Raw genomic sequence first — 21,028 nt, forward strand, 5'->3', positions numbered from 1 at the left:
TTGTCATTATTGCCTGTGACCTGTCCGTGACTTTTACTGAAAATATCCATGACAAAATCTTAGCCTGAGTAATGATCTCCCTAAGCCAGCCAAGTTCTTGTACCTCTGCTTTGCCTTGATCTTCCAGAGCTCTCACTTTCATTTCCTGCTCCACATAAGATGGCTTCCCTGAACACATGATCACCAAGGATGGCTGGAGCTGGGAGTCACTTTAGCATAAATGGGGAAACCACACTTGTGATGCAACACAAGCTGTCCTGGTGTGTAGTGATGGAGCTCTCTGTGGTTTCCAGCTCATTCCTTGCAGGGGGGTCTCCAAAATCCTAAAATTGCTTTTAGCTCTACATCAGTGAGGGTACATCACTTTTCCAACTTTGAACTCTTATGGTAAGGCCCATTAACATAAGAGATAATGAGGCTCACATCTGGCTGGCTGTGCAAATTACATATACATTCACTTCAAAATCCCTTTACGCTGCCAGTGTGGTGTAAAGGCGCCTTAGTGTAATTGAGAATAAGATTCTCGTAACACTGCTGAATAATAAAATTACTGAATGAAGTTCCTTCAAACTTTCTTTGGATCTTAGAAGCAATTTATTTAGAAAAATATTATCCTAAGAGCAATTTATTAAAAAACCTCACATTTATAGAGCTGTCCAAGTGTAACTTCCAAATGGAATTTGAGGTAAAACTTTGTTTTGCTTTTGGAATTTTATGTTCAAGTAGCTCAACTGATTTTGCTGGAACTTGTCAGGAAAAAAATCAGCTTTGTAATAAGATCAAGCATTAAAAATGCAGTTCCTAAAGGACATATTTGAGAGATGTGTATGGTTAAACTGAGGGAGTGTAAAAGTGAAATTGGTACTTTCCTTAACCATAATATATGATATGATAATTAAGCAACGTGCAGCCAATATTTTAAAAATGGGTCTCTCAATAAAACTTGCCCTCTTTGCCTTAGGTAGCGTGAGCACTGAGAGCGCCTCTATCCATTGCCATATTGTTTAGTGCCACTAGGGATGTTTCTGCACTGTGCCTTGGCCTTGAAAATCACTTGCGAAGAATCCATGATGTTGGCAAGTACTACATGATGTTGGAGTTTGGGTTCTGAATGATTTTGCCTAAGACTGTGAGGTTGGAGGGGTGACCTGTGTCACATGTTCGTATCTGGATGATCAGACAGTCTATTGCATTGTTCAGGAAGAAAGGAAAAGTTACTTCTCTGAAGGAGATTTTGAGAAGCTGTTTGTTAGTAGTGGATGTAATTTCTCTTCTCTGACTTTTACCATGAATTTGTTTCGCATATGGTGTTCCACTATTTGTAATGGATACTAGCATATGATGGGGCCAAATTCTGTCAGGGCAGCAGGGTGATTAATGCCATGCAGTCCATCTTCAAATGTATGGCCTCAGTAAGTTCCTCTTAAATACAGTTGATCTTTTCTGCAAGTTAGGATAGGAGCTTTTCAGAGCACTCAGTGCTTGGTCCAGTCTCTGAATGATGCAATCTGGGATGATTAGCTAGGCGGAATAGTTCTACTGCCACTTTATTGTAGCTGTGATGGTGGTAGACCCAGTTATTTAGTTTGTTTAAAGGGACAAAATGCAGTTAGGCATTGAACTCTTAAAATCTTTCAGTTCAAATGGGGCACTTAATTGTCTGTTGTACATTTGAAAATCTGAAGAGTTTTTGTTGTTGTTGTTGTGTGTACCCTGAGGAAATATTGAGATTTGGATCAGTTTATTCATTTGATGCACTTCCTGCGTTAGGTGGAAATTTGATCAAAAGTGTTTGTGTTTAAAAATGAAGACAATCTCACAAATGCCCTGAAACAATAGAAATTCTTACTAGTTAGGGCACATGCATCCTTACTAAACAATGTCAGAGGATAAGAGAAAATGCTCCCTATTTTCTTTTAAGTGATCAATCATCATGGGTTTTACCTTCCTTTAAAAGAAATAAGTTTGGGAACCTAACAGGTTCACAGTGTCAATGGTTATTGCTAAATACTGAACTATGTTCTTATCAGGCTGATTACAAATGTTATATCAGCTATCTGTGTGCAAAATCTATCCACCCTTTTGCCTTGACTTGCATAATAAGATTAATGAGAGGATTTGGAAGAACAGCTACATTGTTAGTCTTAGAATTATTAAATGTCTCAAATCTGTGCAATTGGTCTTTATCTTCAAGGATGGTAACAGAATACTTTATGGTAAGATCTTCAGGTCAGGTACTGTTTGTGCGCGTGTGTACAGTGGTATCACAATGGAGCCTCAATCTTAATTTGTGTCTGTGAGCACTACTACAATACAAAAATAATAAAATTGTATATTGAAATGTCTTAAACCCAAAATGTTTTACGAAGCTACAGTAGGATGAAGCACTTCAACTTCTTATTAACTATCTAAACCAACTACATGAATAAAGAGGCTTTAAAAAAAGTAAGTGTACCAGGCCATGATTGTACATCATAATCCTATAGGGAGCAATTTTTTTCTTACTAAATATTCATGCTACTCCTTTTGAAGTTTAAATTTTGTAACTGCTTGAAACCTTTCAACCAATTGTGCAAGCTATTAGCATGGTTGAAAGAGAGTTCTTTGCTGTGCCCATCTACTACAAATGAAACATTGTTCTTAACAGACTATATACAATGACTTAATAGCAGCAGGAGATTAAAAAAAAGTCACATCCTAAAATCCCAGATAGCAGATGGTAGAGCTCAAATTGCATGCTTTAAGTAACAAGTATGTGCCTTGAAAGGCATAGACGTTTGCACCTAAAATTATACTGTGCTGTCTGTTTTCACAGTAGAGGACATTTTAGGATTATTTTGTACAGATCACTTTTTTCCCCCTTTCTTTGCATTTTATCAAAAGACAGCTTTGTTCCTAACCTATTATTAAAGGGCAATGAAATTGTATTCAGCGTTATTAATATTAGAGATGAGCCCAAATCATCACTATTCCATCTGTGCTTAAATATTTTTAACTTTCTGTTCTTTAGGTTTTTAATTATATTTACAGAGAAAGAGAAAAATAATACATATGCTTTAATCAGATTAAGTTTAGAGCAAATAAAATAACACAGAGAAAAAACTACTTAAAAATAGTTGTATTTATATTCCACAATTTGCTCAAATACTGTTTTTTTTCTTATAAACTTTCTACAGGATGTTTTAAAACAACTTCTTCACGTTGTTTGTTGACTATGTACTTAAGGAATTTCAGGCAAATAGTTCTGGTTGTTTTTACAGCTTAACACATGTACAGTATCAAAACGATGGTAGTCACATGCAGTCCATATGAGATTCTAACATGACATTTAATGAATTTTCTGATGTTGACCACCCCTTTGATGCTGAAGGTAATGCATCTGTAGAAAGAAGTGACTGTAGATTTGGGTTACTGCTCTCTGCATCTTCCAGTTTTTCAGTGTTGTCCTCCCAGTTAATGTGGAATCTTGTGACTCTGGGGTTAGATGCCAAAATATTCCTTTGTAGCTGGAGGAGGAGAAAGTATATCAGTTGTGTGCGCATGCAAGATTACTGTATAAATTTATGTACAAACATAACTAATCTCTATGAATTTATGGCACCTAAATTTTAATCTACAGATGCTGCATATGTATCAGGAACAGATGTTTACCATACAGAATCAATCCATCTAGTCCAGCATCCTGCCTCAGTGGCCAAACTTGCTTTAGAGGATGACATAGAGCCCTCATCTTGCACCAAGCTAAATGTGCCTTGCTCACCCAAAGGGAGTAGATTTCCTTCTTAACATCCCACCGTAAACATGAGATTTGAGTGTGTTTATCTTAGCTTGCATATATACAAATGTTCAGCACAGAATTAAATTATCCAGTCCTGGTTTAAAAAAAAAAAAAAAATCTAGGCACAGTCTGAGACACTAACCTGCAGTAGTGAATTACACAAACTGATTATACAATGTGCAAAGTAGTAATACTGTTTGTTTGCTCTAATTACATCAAGTGTCTCTTTGTTCTTATCTGATCCTGCAGTCCTTCCTCATGTTAGTAACACTACTCCATAAGTGTGCTTTTGATCACATTTTGATCTTGACTTAATTGGATTTAATTTAATTCCTATTAAAAAAAATCTGAAAACGTACTTAGCTTTGGAACAGGAAGGTGACCTGGCCCCATTTAGATAGTATTGTTGACCCTTAATTTTTTTTTGACAAGATGACAGGTATGTGCGTATGGATATAGCCAAAAAATGTATTCATTTTTCACTGCCTCCTTTCTACTTTTTAATTAAGATACTCTGGAAAGTTTGTTGTTAACTGTTGAAAACGTGCATATTACAGCATGGTTTAAGACACGAGAATCTCCCATGTTGCAGAACCATCTGCCCTCATCATGAAAGCTTAGCTTCCTTAGAGTATGAGTTCTGTGGCTCTGATTCTTGCGCACACACACACACACGCGCGCGCACCAAATGGAAGGCAGCAATCTACACCATCCCTCGAAGTCACTGTATACGGATCACAGTACAATCAATTAATTATTAAACTAATCATGGGAAAACTCTGCCCTGGAGCTAAAAACTGATCTTTCTCACCAAAGAAAAACGGTCATTGAGTAATTCCTCTTACCCAAATTGACAACCTTTTATTTTCAAACCTGATCTGCTTAGCTCCCCTTCAATTATAATTATGTTTTTAACCAATGCATTTTCAACTCAAACTAAATGTCTAAATTCTGCACAGAAGAATTCTAATTTAGCCAAGAATTCTGCACTTTCATTATGTGCCCTGCCACCAAAATTGCTAGATAAAATTAAGAACCTCCTGAAGTATTAGTGAGTGAAAATAGTTCAGAAGAAGTTTGCTGCATTTTTGTTAAAAGCAGAGTTAACGTTGCATAAACAAATGATACTAGATTAAAGTAGTAGTTGAGGGGTTTTAGTTTTGTTTTAGTTCAAGAACTTTTGAAGAAACTTGGATATTTAGAAGCCAAAACTTCAGCATTTACACCATAAAAAAATGGCATAAAAGGAAATGGTTATAAAGTCAAAAATAAAAAATGGGAGAAAGAAAGGAACAGATTGGAGATCTAAGGTGAAGATATTCAAAAGTTAATAGCAACTTTGGGTGACCAACTCAAAGCCCCTTCAAGGGGCCTGATTTTCAGGAACTGCCATGCACCTGACCCCTGAAAATTAGGCCCCTGTAGGGTGTCTCAGGTTAAGCACACCAAATCACTGGTCATTTCTGAAAATCATGGCCTTAAGTGTCCTTTAGTGATCCACAATTTAAGTGTAGTTATATCAGGGTATCATTTTGGGGGAATGTGTGGCTTTTCTCTGGCCTAATTATTGCAGTACATGTAATATTCTGGTCCACTCTTCAGATTTTAACATCATATCATTTACCTATAATGGAAAAACAAATTTACCTCATTACCCTTCCCCATTAGCCTTCTAACGTCAATTTATATACATTTCTTCCTTAAATTTCCATGCAAATAAAGGCCCTGACCCCGACATGGTGTTCCATGGAGGCAGACCACTGTGCCCTCATAGAACCCCAAAGACAGACCCCCGTGGAAGTCAATGGGGAACACCTTGCAGGTAAACAGACATTTGCCAATGCCCTCCCTCTGTGCAGTGTTGTGTTCCAAATAATTCTTATTTGACAAGTCATTTTAATGCTAATCCTGACTTAGTTTAACAAAAAACAGACTCTTTTTTAGCTCATGTCCTTAGCTTAGATTTTGTGTTTTGATATTTTTAAGTCAAATATGTGACTTAGCAACTATGTGTGATTATTCAGCCAACTCTAATCAGGTCAGTCTCCACAGCCCAAATTTGGCCCATCTCCAGTTTTTGTTAATATGAATATCAATTATGATATTTGTGACATGGATGTTTGTCCATTTGGAAATGGAAAGAGACCAACAACTCATTTCACATAATCCATGTAAGATGGCAATAGCTTCTGATCACTTCTGATCTAGGAAGGATTCTGGATGAAAACCTGTATCCCGATCCCCTTCAAAACTATGATAACTGTCACCTTAAATTTTTTTCTAAATCTTTTGTTTTTGCTTGATTTGATAGCTAGTTTTGTATGGCTTAAGGCAGTGATAGTCAGACTGAGGCTCAGAAGCTGCAAGTGGTTCTTTAATGTGTCTCCTGTGGGTCACTGCAGCACATGATATTAAAATACTGTAATTTAATTATTAACAAATCTAAGTTATTAACCTATCAGGGTGCCTTTGCTATGTTATTAACCAATTGTAGTTGATAAAATAATAATACTTGGTCATCCATTTTGCTGTGAGAATTTTTTATATATATATATATAAAAATATATATATTTTTATTATATAAAAATATAGTGTGTGTGTGTATGTGTGTGTATATATATATATATATATATATATATACATACACACACACACACACACTATATTTCCCCAGCATACTGTTTAAATATGAATATATAATACTGTAGTAAATGAAACGATGAATTCACACTACTGTGGCTCTTTTGGGTAATGCTGATTGCTAATTTGGTTCCTGAACTACTGAGGTCTAAGTATCATTGGCTTAAGGAATTGTTTGGTTTTGTTTTTTAAGAAAGCAAGCCTATTATGTTAACCCTGCTTTGGATACGTGACCAGAATAGAACATTTCTTACCTTAGAAAAGTCTGGTTTTACTGGAGGATTCTCTCTTAATTCCGTTTCAGTGTATTCATTGTTTACATAATAGCCAACTCTAATAAATTCTTGGCCTCGGTAGGTGCATGTAATTAACACAACTGTTACACCTACTGCATCTGCATCTGGAATAAGTCCTGGATTAGGAGCGTCAGCCTAAAATGTAAAAGGAAAAGGTTATTGAAACAATACAGATTGATGTGCCTTATCTCTAATTTTATACCATATGGCTATCTAGCAAGGGGCAGTAGGGTTGTATGTCACATCCATCATGTGGATTAAGCAATGGCTGTGCACAAATTTTAAATTGATGATTCATGCATAGTCGGGAGATAGAGTGCAAGCACATCTACACTGCTCTCTCAGTAATTGCAACCTTGGATTTAGGGCACTACTCTCTAGAGATACATAGTAATTCAGTCTCCAGGGTTTATTTGTTTGGTTTTTGTTACTTCTGAAACCTAGATGAACAGGCAACTTTTGCATCTGAAATTTGGTTTTTTTGACCAATTACCAGGTAATCTGTAGTTCGGCCAGGTGCACTAATGTCCCTCCACTCTGCTGTGCCACTGTTCTCCACACCAACCTTGAAAGATTACCCTTGCTAGCTTATTTTTCATGAGGTCTGTGAGGTTACATTGGGGTGCATAAGTTTTCATAGCTGATAGATTAATCTGGTAAGGAAAAACTGCAAATCATACTTCAGCAAGGAGAGGGAACTGGATTGCAGTGATGTTTGAGCTATTCCACAGGCTAATAAGAGAAGGAACCTGTATGTCTTTTGTCTCTAGGATGTCCAAGTGCCCGGTTTTCAACTGGAAAGTCTGGTTGAAAAGGGGACCTGATAGTGTCTGGTCAGATCTACTGACCGGACACCCACACTCAAAGTCCAGTTATTGCGGGTGGGGCAGGGAAGTGCTGGTTCATCACCCAGGTCAGTCCCTACTCAGCGAGGGCCGCCTTCTACCTGCATCGGGCAGTTGCAGCTCCGAGCCCCAGCTCTGCAGGAAAGTCTTTCCCGGCAGGTGGAAGGGGGGAAAGAGCAGCGAGTAACAGGGGAAGGAGAAAGAGGAACAAACAGAGGGCAGGACCTCGGGGGAAGAGGTGAGGCGGAGGAGTGGGACCTCGGAGAGAAGGGGCAGGCCAGTTCCACCACTCTTGCTGGCAGGGCCCGCTCCAGGGTTTTTGCCGTCCCAAACAGTGGGGAAAAAAAGAAAAAGCCGCAATTGGTGGCACTTCGGCAGCAGCTACCCTGTGCCGCTTTCTTCTTCAGCGGCAGGTCCTTCCCTCTGAGAGGGACCGAGGGACTTGCTGCTGAAGAGCCCGACGTGCTGCCCCAAGCACCTGGTTGCTGAGCTGGTGCCTGGAGCCGGCCCTGCTTGCTGGAGTGTCCATCTTTTAAATATTACAAAGTTGGCAACTCTATTTGCCTCCCTCCCCATAACAAAGTTTACCAACATGTGTGGTGTTAAATGCGACTCTCTTCACTTCTGACACATTTTCAACCAGTAACTCAGGCCTAATTAATATGCATTAATCTTTCTAAATGATCTAGCAGTGGCAGTATAGTTGTTGATAAAAAAAAATATGTATCATAAAATGGGGCATAACCCCAATCTTTTGAAATGCCTTTTAGCTATAACTTGGTTTTTTTTTGTTTCACCCTAGACCTAGGACTTGTAACAATGCATGTTTCTTCAAGGGATCATTGCATAAACTGCTTCATGTTTACAAAACAGCAATTAAGCACTGCACTATTGCTGGGAAAGCTACAGCCAAACATATTTCTAATAGTTTATTATACATTCTAGTACTGTGGCCTGTTGAGCTGGTTAATCGTATGTCACTGGCTCCTGTTCCCTGTTTCCTTGATTCTACAAGTATCCATAAACCAACCTAGATACCTTAACTAGGGGCTGTGGCTACTAAGGAGAAGGAAGAGATGTTACACCCCTAGGGGACAACAGCACCAGTGTGGTGGGAATAGCCAAACAATATTATCCAAAATCAGGCACGGACCAAGGCAGCCAGGCAGTATATCCAAAATCGAAAAGGCTAAGACACAAAATGAGTTACACCTAGCAAGGGAAATAAAAGGCAATAAGAAAAAATTATAAATACATAAGGAGCAAGAGAAAGTTGAAGGAACATGTAGGTCCACTACTTAGCTGGGAAGGAAAGCTAGCGGATCATATCAAGAAAGTTGAGGTCTGTAATGCCTGTTTTAAGTCAGCCTTCACTAAAAAGATTAATGGTGACCAGCTATTTAACATAATTATTAACAACAAGGAGGAGTCAGGAACACAAGCCAGAATAGGGAAAGAACAGGTTAAAGAATAGTCAGATAAGTTAGATATACTCAAATGGACAAGACTTGATAGAATTCATCCCACAGCACTTAAGGAACTGTCTGAAGCAATATCAGAACTGCTAGCAGTTATCTTCAAGAACTCATGGAGGACAGGTGAGGTCGCAGAGGACTGGAGAAGGGCAAACGTAGCACCTATCTTTAAAAAGGGGAACAAAGAGGACCCAGGAATTATAGACCAGTCAACCTAGCTTGGATACTTGGAAAGATATTGGAACAAAAATATTAAACAATCAGTTTGTAAGCACCTAGAGGACAACAGGGTAGTTAGCAATAGCCAACATGGATTTGTCAAGAACAAATCATGCCAAACCAATCTAATTTCCTTCTTGCACAGGGGTATTGGCCTAGTGGATCGGAGCAAAGAAGTAGATGTGACAGATCTTGAATTTAGTAAGTCTTTTGACACAGTAAATCCTACAAGATATTCTCAAACAAACTAGGGAAATGTAGTCTAGATGAAATTACTATAAGGTGGCTGCACAACTGGTTGAAAAACAGTACACAAAGAGTAGTTATCAATGGTTCACTGTCAAACTGCAAGGACATATCTAGTGTGGTACTGCAGGCATCTATCCTGGAGCCAGTGTTGTTCAATATTTTTAAAAATGACTTTGAGAATGGAATGGAGAGTATGCTTCTAAAAATCTGCAGATGAAATCAATTGGGGAAGGCCTGCTAGTACTTGAGAGGGCAGGATTAGAATTCAAAATGACCTTAAAATGGAGAGTTGGTCTGAAATCAATAAAATGCAATTCGGTAAAGACAAGTGCAAAGTACTACTCTTAGGAAGGAAAAATCAAATGCACAGCTACAAAATGAGGAATAATTGGCTAGGCAGTAGTGCTACTGAAAAGGATCTGGGGGTTATCATGGAATATGAGCCAACAATTTGATGCAGTTGAGAAAAAAGGCATATATCATTTCAGGCTGTATGAACAAGTGTGTCATATGCAAGACATGGGAGGTAACTCTCCCATTGTACTTGGCATTGGAAATGCCTCAGCTAGTGTACTGTCCCCTGTCCCTGGTGCCACACAGAAGGACATGGACAAATTTGAGAGAGTCCAAAGGGGAGCAACAAAAATGATAAAAGGTTTAGAAAACCTGACCTAGGGGGAAAGGTTAAAAAGCTGGGCGTGTTTAGTCTTGGGAAAAGATGATTATGGGGAGACCTGAGAACAGTCTTCAAGTATGTTAAGAGCTGTTATAAAGAGGATGGTAATCAATTATTCTCCCTGTCCACTGGTATTGAAGGTGGGACAAGAAGTAATGGGCTTAATCTGCAATAAGGGAGATTTAGGTTAGATATTAGGAAAAAACTTTCTAACTATGAGGATAGTTGAGAGCTGGAATAGTCATCCAAGGGAGTTTGTAGAATCCACGTCACTGGAGGTTCTGGCTGAACTCCACTTACTACAGTTATGCTACCAGAAAATTTGGCCCTATATGAAAATATACATACTTGTGCACATACAATAATTGCTTCCTCACCTGCCAATGAAATGCAGATGCTTCTGGGGAAAGATTTAGCAATTCCATCGATGCACAACAACAGATTTATACAGAGAGTGAAAATAATGGCTTGAAACTGCAGGGAGCATTTAAATAGGCAGAATTTAATTAAGCAAATTGTGTTATAGAAAGGCATGGCCCTATCTAGACTAGGAGAATGAAGTGTTCAGCAAACATGTTCTAGTCTGTTGCATTCTATGTGGGTTCTTATATAGCACTCCTCACAGCAGTATCTGAGTGTCTTCCAGTAGTGCATTAAGTGATGTGACTAAAAACATCTGTCATATGTTGTGTGTTCTCTCAGTGTTGGTTAATGTGCGTTAACACATTTTTAAAGCCACTTAGCACCTGGCATAGACAAACACTAGCCTTTAAAACATGTTATCTGGTCATGGTCATTAGCTTGTCCCTTACTAATAACCACAACCAGTTAATATCTGTTTTAAATGCCACTGTCTTCATCTAGACTAAGTACAAAGTGTTGTTTAACTATGTTTTAGTTAACATATGTCAACTATTTACATGTTTGCCAAACTCACCTAATTTTCCTAGTCTAAACAGCACCACCGAGTCACCCTTTTGTGCAGAAAGGGCTGTGAGATCTGTGCCCAGGTGCTCAGAACTGTAATTTTACATCTTATCAAAAGATTGCCCCTACAGCAACACAGCATCCTATGCTGGGGCATTGGTTCAGTTACTGACTCAGCAGGAAGAAAATACTGCCTATTGAATCACCAGCATGACTTCCTGCAGTGCCCTGCTTTGTTCTTGGTGGCAGAGATGCCAACCTTCTAATGTGCCGGAGGGCAGGGGGATGCTCCCCTGGGCTTCTCCCCGGCCCCGCCCCAACTCCACCCCTTCCCCCAAAGCCCCACCCCTGCTCTGCCCCTGCCCTGACTCTTCCCACCCCATTCCACCCCCTCCCCTGAGCGTTCTCACTCCTCTCCGCTAGTGCCTCTTGCACGCTGCGGAACAGCTGATCACGGGATGCGCTGGAGGGAAAGGAGAGGTGCTGACCAGCGGGGTCGCCAGCAGGTAGCAGGTGCTGGGGGGAAGGGGAGGCACTGATTGGGGGAACTGCCGGTGGATGCTGAGCACCCATTTTTTTTTCCATGAGTGCTCCAGTCCTGGAGCACCCATGGAGTCAGCACCTATGCTTGGTGGTCTCCCATTTAAGTATTAACCAGGCCCAATCTCCCTTGTGAAATTTGATGATCAAAGTTTAATATACTTTGGGCTGCAGGTACTTTGCTAAAGAAACAGGTAGGAGAACTTACAGGAGAGCTTGTACAGAATCATGCACAGGATATATTCCAATATAACCAATGTTCTGTATATCTAACTCCTAGTTTGGCTGAGGTAAGATAAATATTCATAGCTGAAACATGATAAATGATACCTTCCTGTGTAAATATCATATCTGGGGGACATGTTATACAGGTAATCCTGATTGTCCAAACTTCACATGTCCAGAGATGTGCCTCTTTAGATAAACAACATCAGCTCTTCCTCCTATCTCTCTCTACCACAAGCAACATTTATAACTTAAAAAATATTAATTGTAATTTTTAGTTTTAAAAATGAATCAGATTCTTCACTCAAACTAATGTATCTTTAAAAAAACAGAGGCATAAATACCAGCTCATCTTTTTGAGCAGTGTACCACAGTGCAACCCGTCTCCAAAGGCATCAGAATGCCACAGACCTCTTCTGTCAATTTACCTAGTAAGTTGTTATGACTAAAGGGTTAAAACTTGATAGTGGAAGAAATTCTAATAAGGGAAGTAATTTCTCATACATCTTCTTTATTGGTAGTGGGGAGAAAACAACCCCAGTATTGAAACCTAATTAATAGTGAAGTGCTTAGAGAATGATTTGTATATAAAAGACTGTTAAATGTATCCGCCTTCCTGCTCTTATTGCTGTGCCTTTGACCTGCCCTGTAAAATAAAGTTTTCCTTTATCTGAAAGTTTCAGATGTGCTCTGAAGCATTCAGATAATTGGGATGTACATGTTTATTCAAGATGCCTTAGACATTTTCTACACACACCTTGACACCACCCTTAAAACAATTGTATCAACTGTCCGAAAGATAGAAGCTCATTCATGTCTTCAGTTATTTTCTTTAGTTATATGTGTGAACTCCAGTGTATCTTTGCCATAAAGTGCAGTTCTCATGTGGGGATCGAAGTACAGTTCTTCTGGAAGGAACTAATTTTAGTTTTAGTCTGACACTTCTGCCAGTGCATTTTAGTCCTCTTTTACCAGACGAGGCTAGCACTGGATAAAGGCTGAACTGAGGATATGTCTACACTACAAGCCCTACAGCAGCATACCTACAGTTGTGCTGCTGTAGCATAGTCACTTGTTTTCTGTCACTGTAGTCAATCCACCTCCTCAAGAGGCAGTAACTAGGCCAATGGAAGAATTCTTCAGTCGACCTAGCTGTGTCTCTACTGAGGCCTAGGTCGGCTTAACAATGTCTCTTGGGGTGTGTGAATTTTTCACACCCCTGAACAACATAGCTACGTTGACCTAAGTTTTAGGTGTAAACCAGCCCTAAATTTTAGGTGTAGACCAAGCCTGAGTCATGGTTTTGTGATACGGAAAAGGCACCACTAGGAATTGAAGTGAGACTTAAACCAGACAAGTGCATTAAGCCACCTCACTGCCATTCTCTCCCCATTTTCCCTTAGGCACTGCCTTATTTGTAACTCTTTGGCTTTGTCAGTTGGTAGCTCTTAGGATTTCCAAACATCTGAAAATTTATGGGTGAGTCCTAATCCTCATGTGTCTCCCTGACGTGCTTCAATGCTACATTGAGAATCCCAAACTTATTTCAGGACTTGTGACGTTGTGTTGCAATTCTAACATCATGGCATGAAGATCCAAACATCATGATGCAATATTGTCTTGCTGAACAAAGATAAATAGATGGCTGTCCTGTTAAGTTTTACCATGAGCTGGTCACTGGGAGGAGGGGCCTAGACTAACCTTTTATACCCAAAGTTTCCCACAACTGCTGTACCCACCACAACCTCACCAGTGGTACAAATGTTGGGAAGTGCTATCATAGACCAGCTAACTGGCATTTTTAACCACTGTGTTGTCTAATCTTGCCCCCTCCCCCTATTCCCTCATTGATATCACAAGTGGAGCTGTAGCAGTAGGAAATTTCAGGAAAAACAAGGGCTCGTACAGATAAGGCCTTAAAGTCAGGAACAGTAGATTTAAGGAGTTGACACAAAATGGCGTTTGCTAGGAAAAAATATATTATTGAAATGCTGCTTTGCTCTAGGCTGTCCCCTTTAAACACTGAATTAACTCAATTGTTTTAGCAATATTGAAAATAACAAACTTACCTGAAATACAAACATGTGCCTTCCTGCAGGAACAGGTCCTACTAAAACGGAGTCTAAAACTTGATCATACTCCTCACTTTCTGCTGAACCCACATAAATTATTTTCCATTCCAAATCTACATTAAAACAAAAACAACATTTAAAAAAATGCCCAAAATTTGCACAAAATTTAATTCTCTCTCTTTGAAAAAGTCAGTCCATAGCCTAAGGATCCCAGGTCTTGCTTATTTAAGACTTTAGCCCAAAACTGCCTCCATAGCTGCTGGTCCATAAAGATTACAGGCTTGTCTACAAGGGGAAATTTACTAGCATAATTATACCGCTTTAGTTATTCCAATACAACTCTACATGAGCTTTCTAAGTTGTACACCCTTTGCTGCCAACATTATTCAGAAATGGTATGCCCCCTGGGAAAAGGCTGTGTAATGCCATTTTTGGACATAGGCTTCTCATGAATGGAGAGAGAGGGATGCTGGACATAGTTGCAGTAGGGAATAGTGATGTGTAGAAAGTGAAGAGCTCATTTACATGAGGTAGCCATGGACTAAACAGCAGTACAACATCCAAGCAGAGTTCCCCTGCTCCCCCACCCCCCCAATTTTATTTTTTTTTGCAGAGCAGGCTACCTTGTTAATTGAATAGCTAGCACACTGTACACACACACACAGATATATAATTGATATTGTGATTACAGAATACTCTCAGTAAAAGTTTTGGTGTTTGGATGTAACCTGAATCTTGAGATGGAATTTATAACCATTTTATGTAAAACCAAATGTATTGTATGGTTTCATAATACAATTTAAAGAAACCAAACAATACTAACAGTTCATAGGTTTCCTGGCCCATATATATTGCTGTGCTTACTCTCTGCCCCAGCTTCCTGTTTAAAAACTGAAACTATCAACTAACATCCATTAGCTCTTACTTTTATTTATTTTTAACTTTCACTTTCCAGATAAAACACACACATGGCAGAACTAACCCACCAGAATTCTTGCATTTTAAACAGACAATAAAAGGTCACTATGATGGGTTTTTCTTATTGAAAGAGGCCATTTGTGATTATTTCCTTTTTTTAAAATGGAACTTATTTTAAAATCTGTTTCAAAGAGTGCCTTAAAAAAAAAACTTGATGTGACACATTTTCATCTTGTCTTTCAGTATGGAACTGTGCCCTGATCACGCATACACAGTCATTAGCGCATACTCCTATGCCATTCCATAGTCTTCAACAAGACACTCTGCACAGGTGCAAACAGGAGTCTATGCCAGGCATTCTTGATACAGGACAGGAGCCTAAGGGCTTGTCTACACTGGCAACTTGCAGAGCTGCAACTTTCTTGCTCAGGGATGTGAAAAAACACCCCCCACCCCCCGAGCTCAGCAAGTTTCCCTGCTGTAAAACGCCAGTGTAGACAATGCACCAGTGCTGGGAGCTACGCTCCTCGAGGGGGTGGGGTTTTTTAGAGCACTGAGAGAGTGCTCTGCCAGCGACCACACAAGCCATGTTAAAGCACTGCCAAGGCGCTGCTTTAGCAGTGCTTTAGCATTGCCAGCATAGACTAGCCCAAAGTAAGGAAGAAAATGCAACATTGTAACACAACTTGGCTGCTTTATGATTCAAGTCCCTATTTTTTATCATACTTTTTGCTATGTTTATTTTTTAAATGGCATAACTCATAGGATTCAGGAAGGCATTTTGTTCCCTTTGTATAGCACAGCATAATTTTCCAGGTGCTGGATGGGAATTATTTGCCAACCTTTGAAGTATCTGGTATTGGGTATTGCCAAGACAAGATATCAGACTAGACAGGTAAATGGTCAGATCTACTACGGCAATTCCTATGTAAATATACCACACACAATTGAGGAGTATTGTGTAGGCCAGGGAAGTTCATAGCGTATCCATTATAAGCCACTGTTCCAAAGCACTGCTGTATAAATCATTCTGGACTGATAGTTTACAACATTTCAGACTAGGAATAATATTTGAGGTACTGAGGGAGTAAAAGCTATTTCATAAATTATATGCTAAAAGGGTAACTATCAAATCCTACTTGTTTAAGACTGTGTGCCCATCAGTAACTTTTAAAATAGTTTAAATAGACAAAGTTAAAAAATTAAATTGGCAAGGTATTGGTCTGATTTGGAGAGAAAAAAATACAGTAAATGACCAAGATATTAGTGTTTGAAAATTAAAGCAAGGATACAACTTTCTTCATAAAATTTATGAAGAAAAGATTATCTGTAATTATAATAATTATAATGACTTATATCGGGGTTCTCAAACTTCATTGCACCGTGACCCCCTTCTGACAATAAAGTTACTACATGACCCCAGGGGGAGGGCCAGAGCCAAAACTCCATCACTCGGTGGGGCGAGCAGGGGCTGGAGACCAAGCCCTGCCACCCCAGGTCAGCGGACAGGGGGTCACAGCCAAAGCCCGGCTGCGCTGGGTCGGAGTGGAGCTTGGGCTTCAGCCCTGGGTCCCAGCAATTCTAATGCTGGCTCTGGTGACCCCATTGGGGTCCTGACCACAGTTTGAGAACTGCTGACTTATATGAAAGATCAACATCTGTGGCCATGTGGAGGTAGACACATGGTGATTGGTGGTTATGCTATACCTGTACTTCGCATTCTCAGTTGACAACAGGGATAATAGTGCAAAAAAAAATTGAAGTAAGCCGTCTTTATTTCTGCTCATTTAGCCACTAATCAGCCTGGCCCAACTTTCATTTAAATCCATCTAGTGTTGAGTGTGAGACATACAAATGTACACAAATATGAAGGGAGGGTTGAAGTCTTTGCAGCACTGGTGTAATCTGTGTCTTGTCTGGAGCACCACCAATTAAACAGGCTGCTACATTCTGCACCAGCTCTACCATCCAAGTAGTCTGAAAGAGTAGCACATGGCATGGATGCCTTGTTTACACTAGAGAAATCTTTAAAAAATTTCTCACCACCTCAGCACAGGTGTTTACCACATACCTGCACAAATGATGGCAGCTGGCCTAAACTAACTCATCTACCACTGAGAAAACTGGTGATCTGCAATAATGCTAGAGCAACAGTTAGAGAATTTAAGGAAATCTTGAGTGTAGATGGGGCCTCTGTGGAGAGTACCAGCAAGTATGACAATTAGACCAAATATTGTGGTGTTTTCTTATGATGTGAACACTTGCCCCCTCGAAACTGGTCTGACCAAATGCATGTAATGTAAGCCTCCAACATATAATAAAATAGTAGTGACTGAAAGATACAGATCTGGGCTGGATTTGAACTGGTGACACAAAGGTAGGAAACACTCCATATATCCCATTACCAAAGCTTTGAACTGTTTAGTTCCCCCATAAAATTAAAACAAAAATAAGTATGTTTATTTTCCCCTACCCCTTAAAATGCTGGGATCCCCATGTATCACATGTGAGCAACAGTGGTGGGGTGACTAGCACCTATTGGATCAGTCCTCTTCATGGGGGCACAGAGAGCACAAGCTGCAAATCAGTTGTGGCCACAGGCACTCCCACTCCTCTCTCCAACGCTTAAGTAACTTTCAGACTGGTCACTAATAGCTTGCTTCATTCACCTGTTCTGCCAGTGCTCTTGAGGGAAGCTAAAAGAAGCCCATTCCCCTTTCCCAGACCACAGTGGTGAGACCAGTGGTCCGGAGAGCCCCTCTGGCCAGAAGAGAAATAAATTTTGCTTTCTGCTGTAAAAATCCTGTTTATTAACCTGCAGCACTGGCCCAGTACGCGGTAGGGTCACTGCTGTGAACCCTTCTGGACGATTCCTGTAGAATTTGGGGAGAGTAACCCGCACTGGAGTCGCCGCTGCTGAGCGATGCAAAAGGTTAATGCCTAGTCCACCCTCTGCACTCGGCAGTGGGTTGGGTACATTGCTGACCTCACTCCCTGCACGGCGCACCCCGCTCTGTATAGGCTGGGGAGCAAAAAGACTAGGTTTGAAGAGTGAACGTGAGATCCCCAGCTGGCAGGACATAGCACAGTACACCTGGACCCTGGCTGCCAACAAACAGCAACTTTCAAGTGAGTGCTAAAAATATTATTTCCCTCCCCCGCCCTTCCTCCCCGGGGGGGCTTAGTACCCACAATAATACTACATCTGTAAAGGGATTCAGTCGGCTACCTTGATTATTTTCAGACATTTTGTAAAATATTAAGTGCTGCAGCTACATTTAAATCTCTCTACTTTAACCAACCCTCCCCCCCGATGTTTTCTTCAAAAAATATTCAAATCGAATATCAAGACAATGAAAATATTTCCTGGGATGTGTTTTCCCCACTTAGTGCAACGTTTCAGCAGCATATCGCTTTGCTCTGCTCAGCATCAGTTCACCTCAGCAAAAGGGTGCACGCTGAGATGTGCTCGTTAACCCCTCATATACACACACACACACAAACACAAAGCTGGCAACATGGCTACCACCACTCAAACAAGTTCCTGGCAACTTAAGCTTACGTTATAAAATGCATGTTTGGATCCGAAATACAGCAGCCCTCAACTCCGCAGCTGAGGACACAATAATCAACTTTCCCTTGCCTTCCAGCCTAAACGCGCCAGCCTAAGACAGAGCATTTCTAAACAGCATTTAGATGCCTGCCAGCACATCCTTTCATCTAGTCACACCGAGGCAGCGAAGGAGAAACTGTTAACTAGTAGCAGCAGGCCTTTGCAAAGTTTAAACCCTTTAAAACCTGAAACGAGTAGCTCTGGGTTATAAAATCCGTACTGGGAAAAAATCTACTCACCTTCAGACAGGTCCTCTATGCACTCAAACGTGATTTCGAACTGAAAAGGATTGTAGAAAGGAGAAGGATTATCCAACACCACTACATTGTTCACCTGAACCTTTGCCATATTTTGAAAAAAATACAAACAATAGGAATAGGGTGTTAATGCAGCACAATAAAGTCCAATGTGTTATTTTTTTGTAAAGCACAAACTCCAGTGCTAGTACTTGGTCAAGGCTGTAGAGCTATGACTTGAGAAACTTTTTTTTTCTTTTATTTACAACAGGAACACTCCACACTGTTTTGCAGCTTTCCTATTTCACTAAACTACAGCCCATTCTGCTCTGTTAACTGGTAGCCTTGGCACTGATTGGCTGCACACTGAGCTATGACCCTCCTCCTGAAGCTTCCTGAAAGAACAAGATGGGCTCCTTTGCTCTGAATGGGATTGAAAATATTATCTGCTGCTCCACCTGCTGGCCCAGAGTAGGCTAAAGGCTTAGAACAAAGTGGTTGGACTGAATGTAGGAGGAACGAAAGAATGAAGGACGAGCTAGTCTGACATTATTTGAGCACTGGGCTCACAAAATGTACGGAAGGGCATCAGTGGCTGGAGTTGGCTTTTTTGTTTTTCCTCTCCTTACTCTATTTAACACTCTCTCTTTTTTCTTTTTTTTTCCTTCCAAATCCAAAGTTTCTGTATGGCCAGAGGTTGGATAGAATTATTTGATAAGGAAAACAAAGATGTAGTTGCTGATTTTTTTTTCTTTTGCTAGTTTTAAATCTGTTAACCTCACTGGCTTTACTCTGATTTACAAAGGTGCATCTTAAATCATGAAACTCTTACATGAGTAGTCCTTACTGAGGGCTTGTCTACTCTTAAAATGCTGCAGCCATGCAGCTGCACCACTGTAGTCCTTCAATGTAGATACTACCTACACTTGATGGGAGGGCTTCTCCTGTCAGTGTAGGTAATCCACCTCCCCAAGAAACAGTAGCGCACACTAGCCCTGGTCTACACCAGGGGTTAGTTCAGGAGCAATGTTTCTCGGGGGTGTGGATTTTTCACACCCTGGAGAGATGTAGCTATACCAAAGTAAATTCCTACTGTGGACCAGGACTCATGCAATTAAAGCCATTGAAGTCAATGGCACTGTTCACTTGACTAGTGAGTATGTGAGGAAGGGCTGTGGGATCAAGCTTATGTTCAGGAGCGGCGCCAGGGCTTTTGGCGCCCTAGGCAGGGATCCTTTTGCGCTCCCGGTCAGCGGTGGGAATTCTGCGGCGAGGGGGTCCTTCCGCACTCCCGGTCTTCAGGGCACTTCAGCGGCGGGTCCCGGAGCGAGTGAAAGACCCGCCGCAAAATTGCTGCCGAAGACCTGGAGCGTGGAAGGACCCCCCGCCGCCAAATTGCCGCCGAGAGCCGCAAAATGCTGCCCCTCAAATCCTGGCGGTCGCCTAAATGGAAGCGCCGGCCCTGTTTATGTTATATTTTAAGGGCATGCGTTCCATAAATGGCTTTTCAGTTAAAGGGATGCTAGATCATGAGGGTGTGGAAGAATAATTATTATAGGCCCTAATCCTACAATGAGCTCCACCATGGGCATAAGGAGCAGCCTGCACAGAGCTCACTGTGGGTTTGGAGCCTTAGTGTTTAAACGGAATTGATCCTCATTCAAGTACCTATAGAAATCTCAGCTTTAGGAAAGCTATTGCACAAGCATGTTCTGCCAGAAGCAACCTTCATTCCCCACAGCTCACCACCATGGCATACTTAGATGTGCAGAAAAAAATCAAAATGCTTTAAGGTGAAATCATAACTCAGGAAGTGAGGGGATGTTTAAGCCCACTGTACCTCAAAGTCCATGGGGAAGGGGCCTTCTGCATGAAGAGCTCACTCTTTGCACATGGAGGATGGGCCCATGACCCAGATCTGTGGCACCAGGTTTCTTATCTCCAGCCTCTGAAGAGAGCAACTGGCAAGGTCAGGGATCTGTGGCTGGGGAGGGGACAAAATGGGCAGGGCTGGGTGAAATGCTAATTCTCTCTCTCAGCTCTATGGGGAATTTACTCTCCAGTAAATACAGGCTCAGGCTGTATTAATATCTGAAATTTAATTTATTAATTTCTTGAGTGTAATAGAGTGACTATGTAAGACAGTGTTTTAAGGGCTTCTCCCTGCCTGGAAAGCCTGAGCTATGCTGACAGGAAGCCACAGCAGAGCTGTAGAGGACTGGAGGGCAGTGCTGGGGCACAGAGATTCTGTGTGGAAGCCCGTGGTCCAGATCTCTGAGGTGACAGTGAGATTTCCTCTCAGATGGCTCCCTCCTGTAG

At 40.8% G+C, this 21,028-nt stretch overlaps 2 protein-coding genes across 3 annotated transcripts in view; one reads left to right on the plus strand and one right to left on the minus strand.

The window, feature by feature from the left end:
* MCM9 (minichromosome maintenance 9 homologous recombination repair factor) overlaps positions 1-21,028 on the plus strand; it is a 78,320-nt gene that overhangs the window by 29,705 nt on the left and 27,587 nt on the right. Inside the window, exon 8 of one of the 2 annotated variants that reach the window (XM_050949473.1) lies at positions 3,620-6,294. The exons of the other annotated variant lie outside the window; for it this stretch is intronic. Within the exon in view, the coding sequence (XP_050805430.1) occupies positions 3,620-3,786 (167 nt within the window). The 3' untranslated portion in view covers positions 3,787-6,294. Of the gene's footprint in view, positions 1-3,619; positions 6,295-21,028 lie in introns of those variants that run through there. 2 annotated transcript variants of the gene reach the window in all.
* On the minus strand, positions 3,104-19,056 carry ASF1A (anti-silencing function 1A histone chaperone). The gene is made up of 4 exons (XM_050949935.1): positions 18,713-19,056; positions 13,940-14,055; positions 6,673-6,849; positions 3,104-3,506 (listed from the first exon to the last, which is right to left on the minus strand). Exons 1-4 carry the CDS (start codon positions 18,819-18,821, stop codon positions 3,294-3,296), a joined length of 615 nt encoding a protein of 204 aa, XP_050805892.1. The 5' UTR covers positions 18,822-19,056; the 3' UTR covers positions 3,104-3,293.

The sequence above is a fragment of the Gopherus flavomarginatus genome, chromosome 4 (assembly GCF_025201925.1).
Source record: "Gopherus flavomarginatus isolate rGopFla2 chromosome 4, rGopFla2.mat.asm, whole genome shotgun sequence".
Taxonomy (NCBI): Eukaryota; Metazoa; Chordata; order Testudines; family Testudinidae; genus Gopherus; species Gopherus flavomarginatus.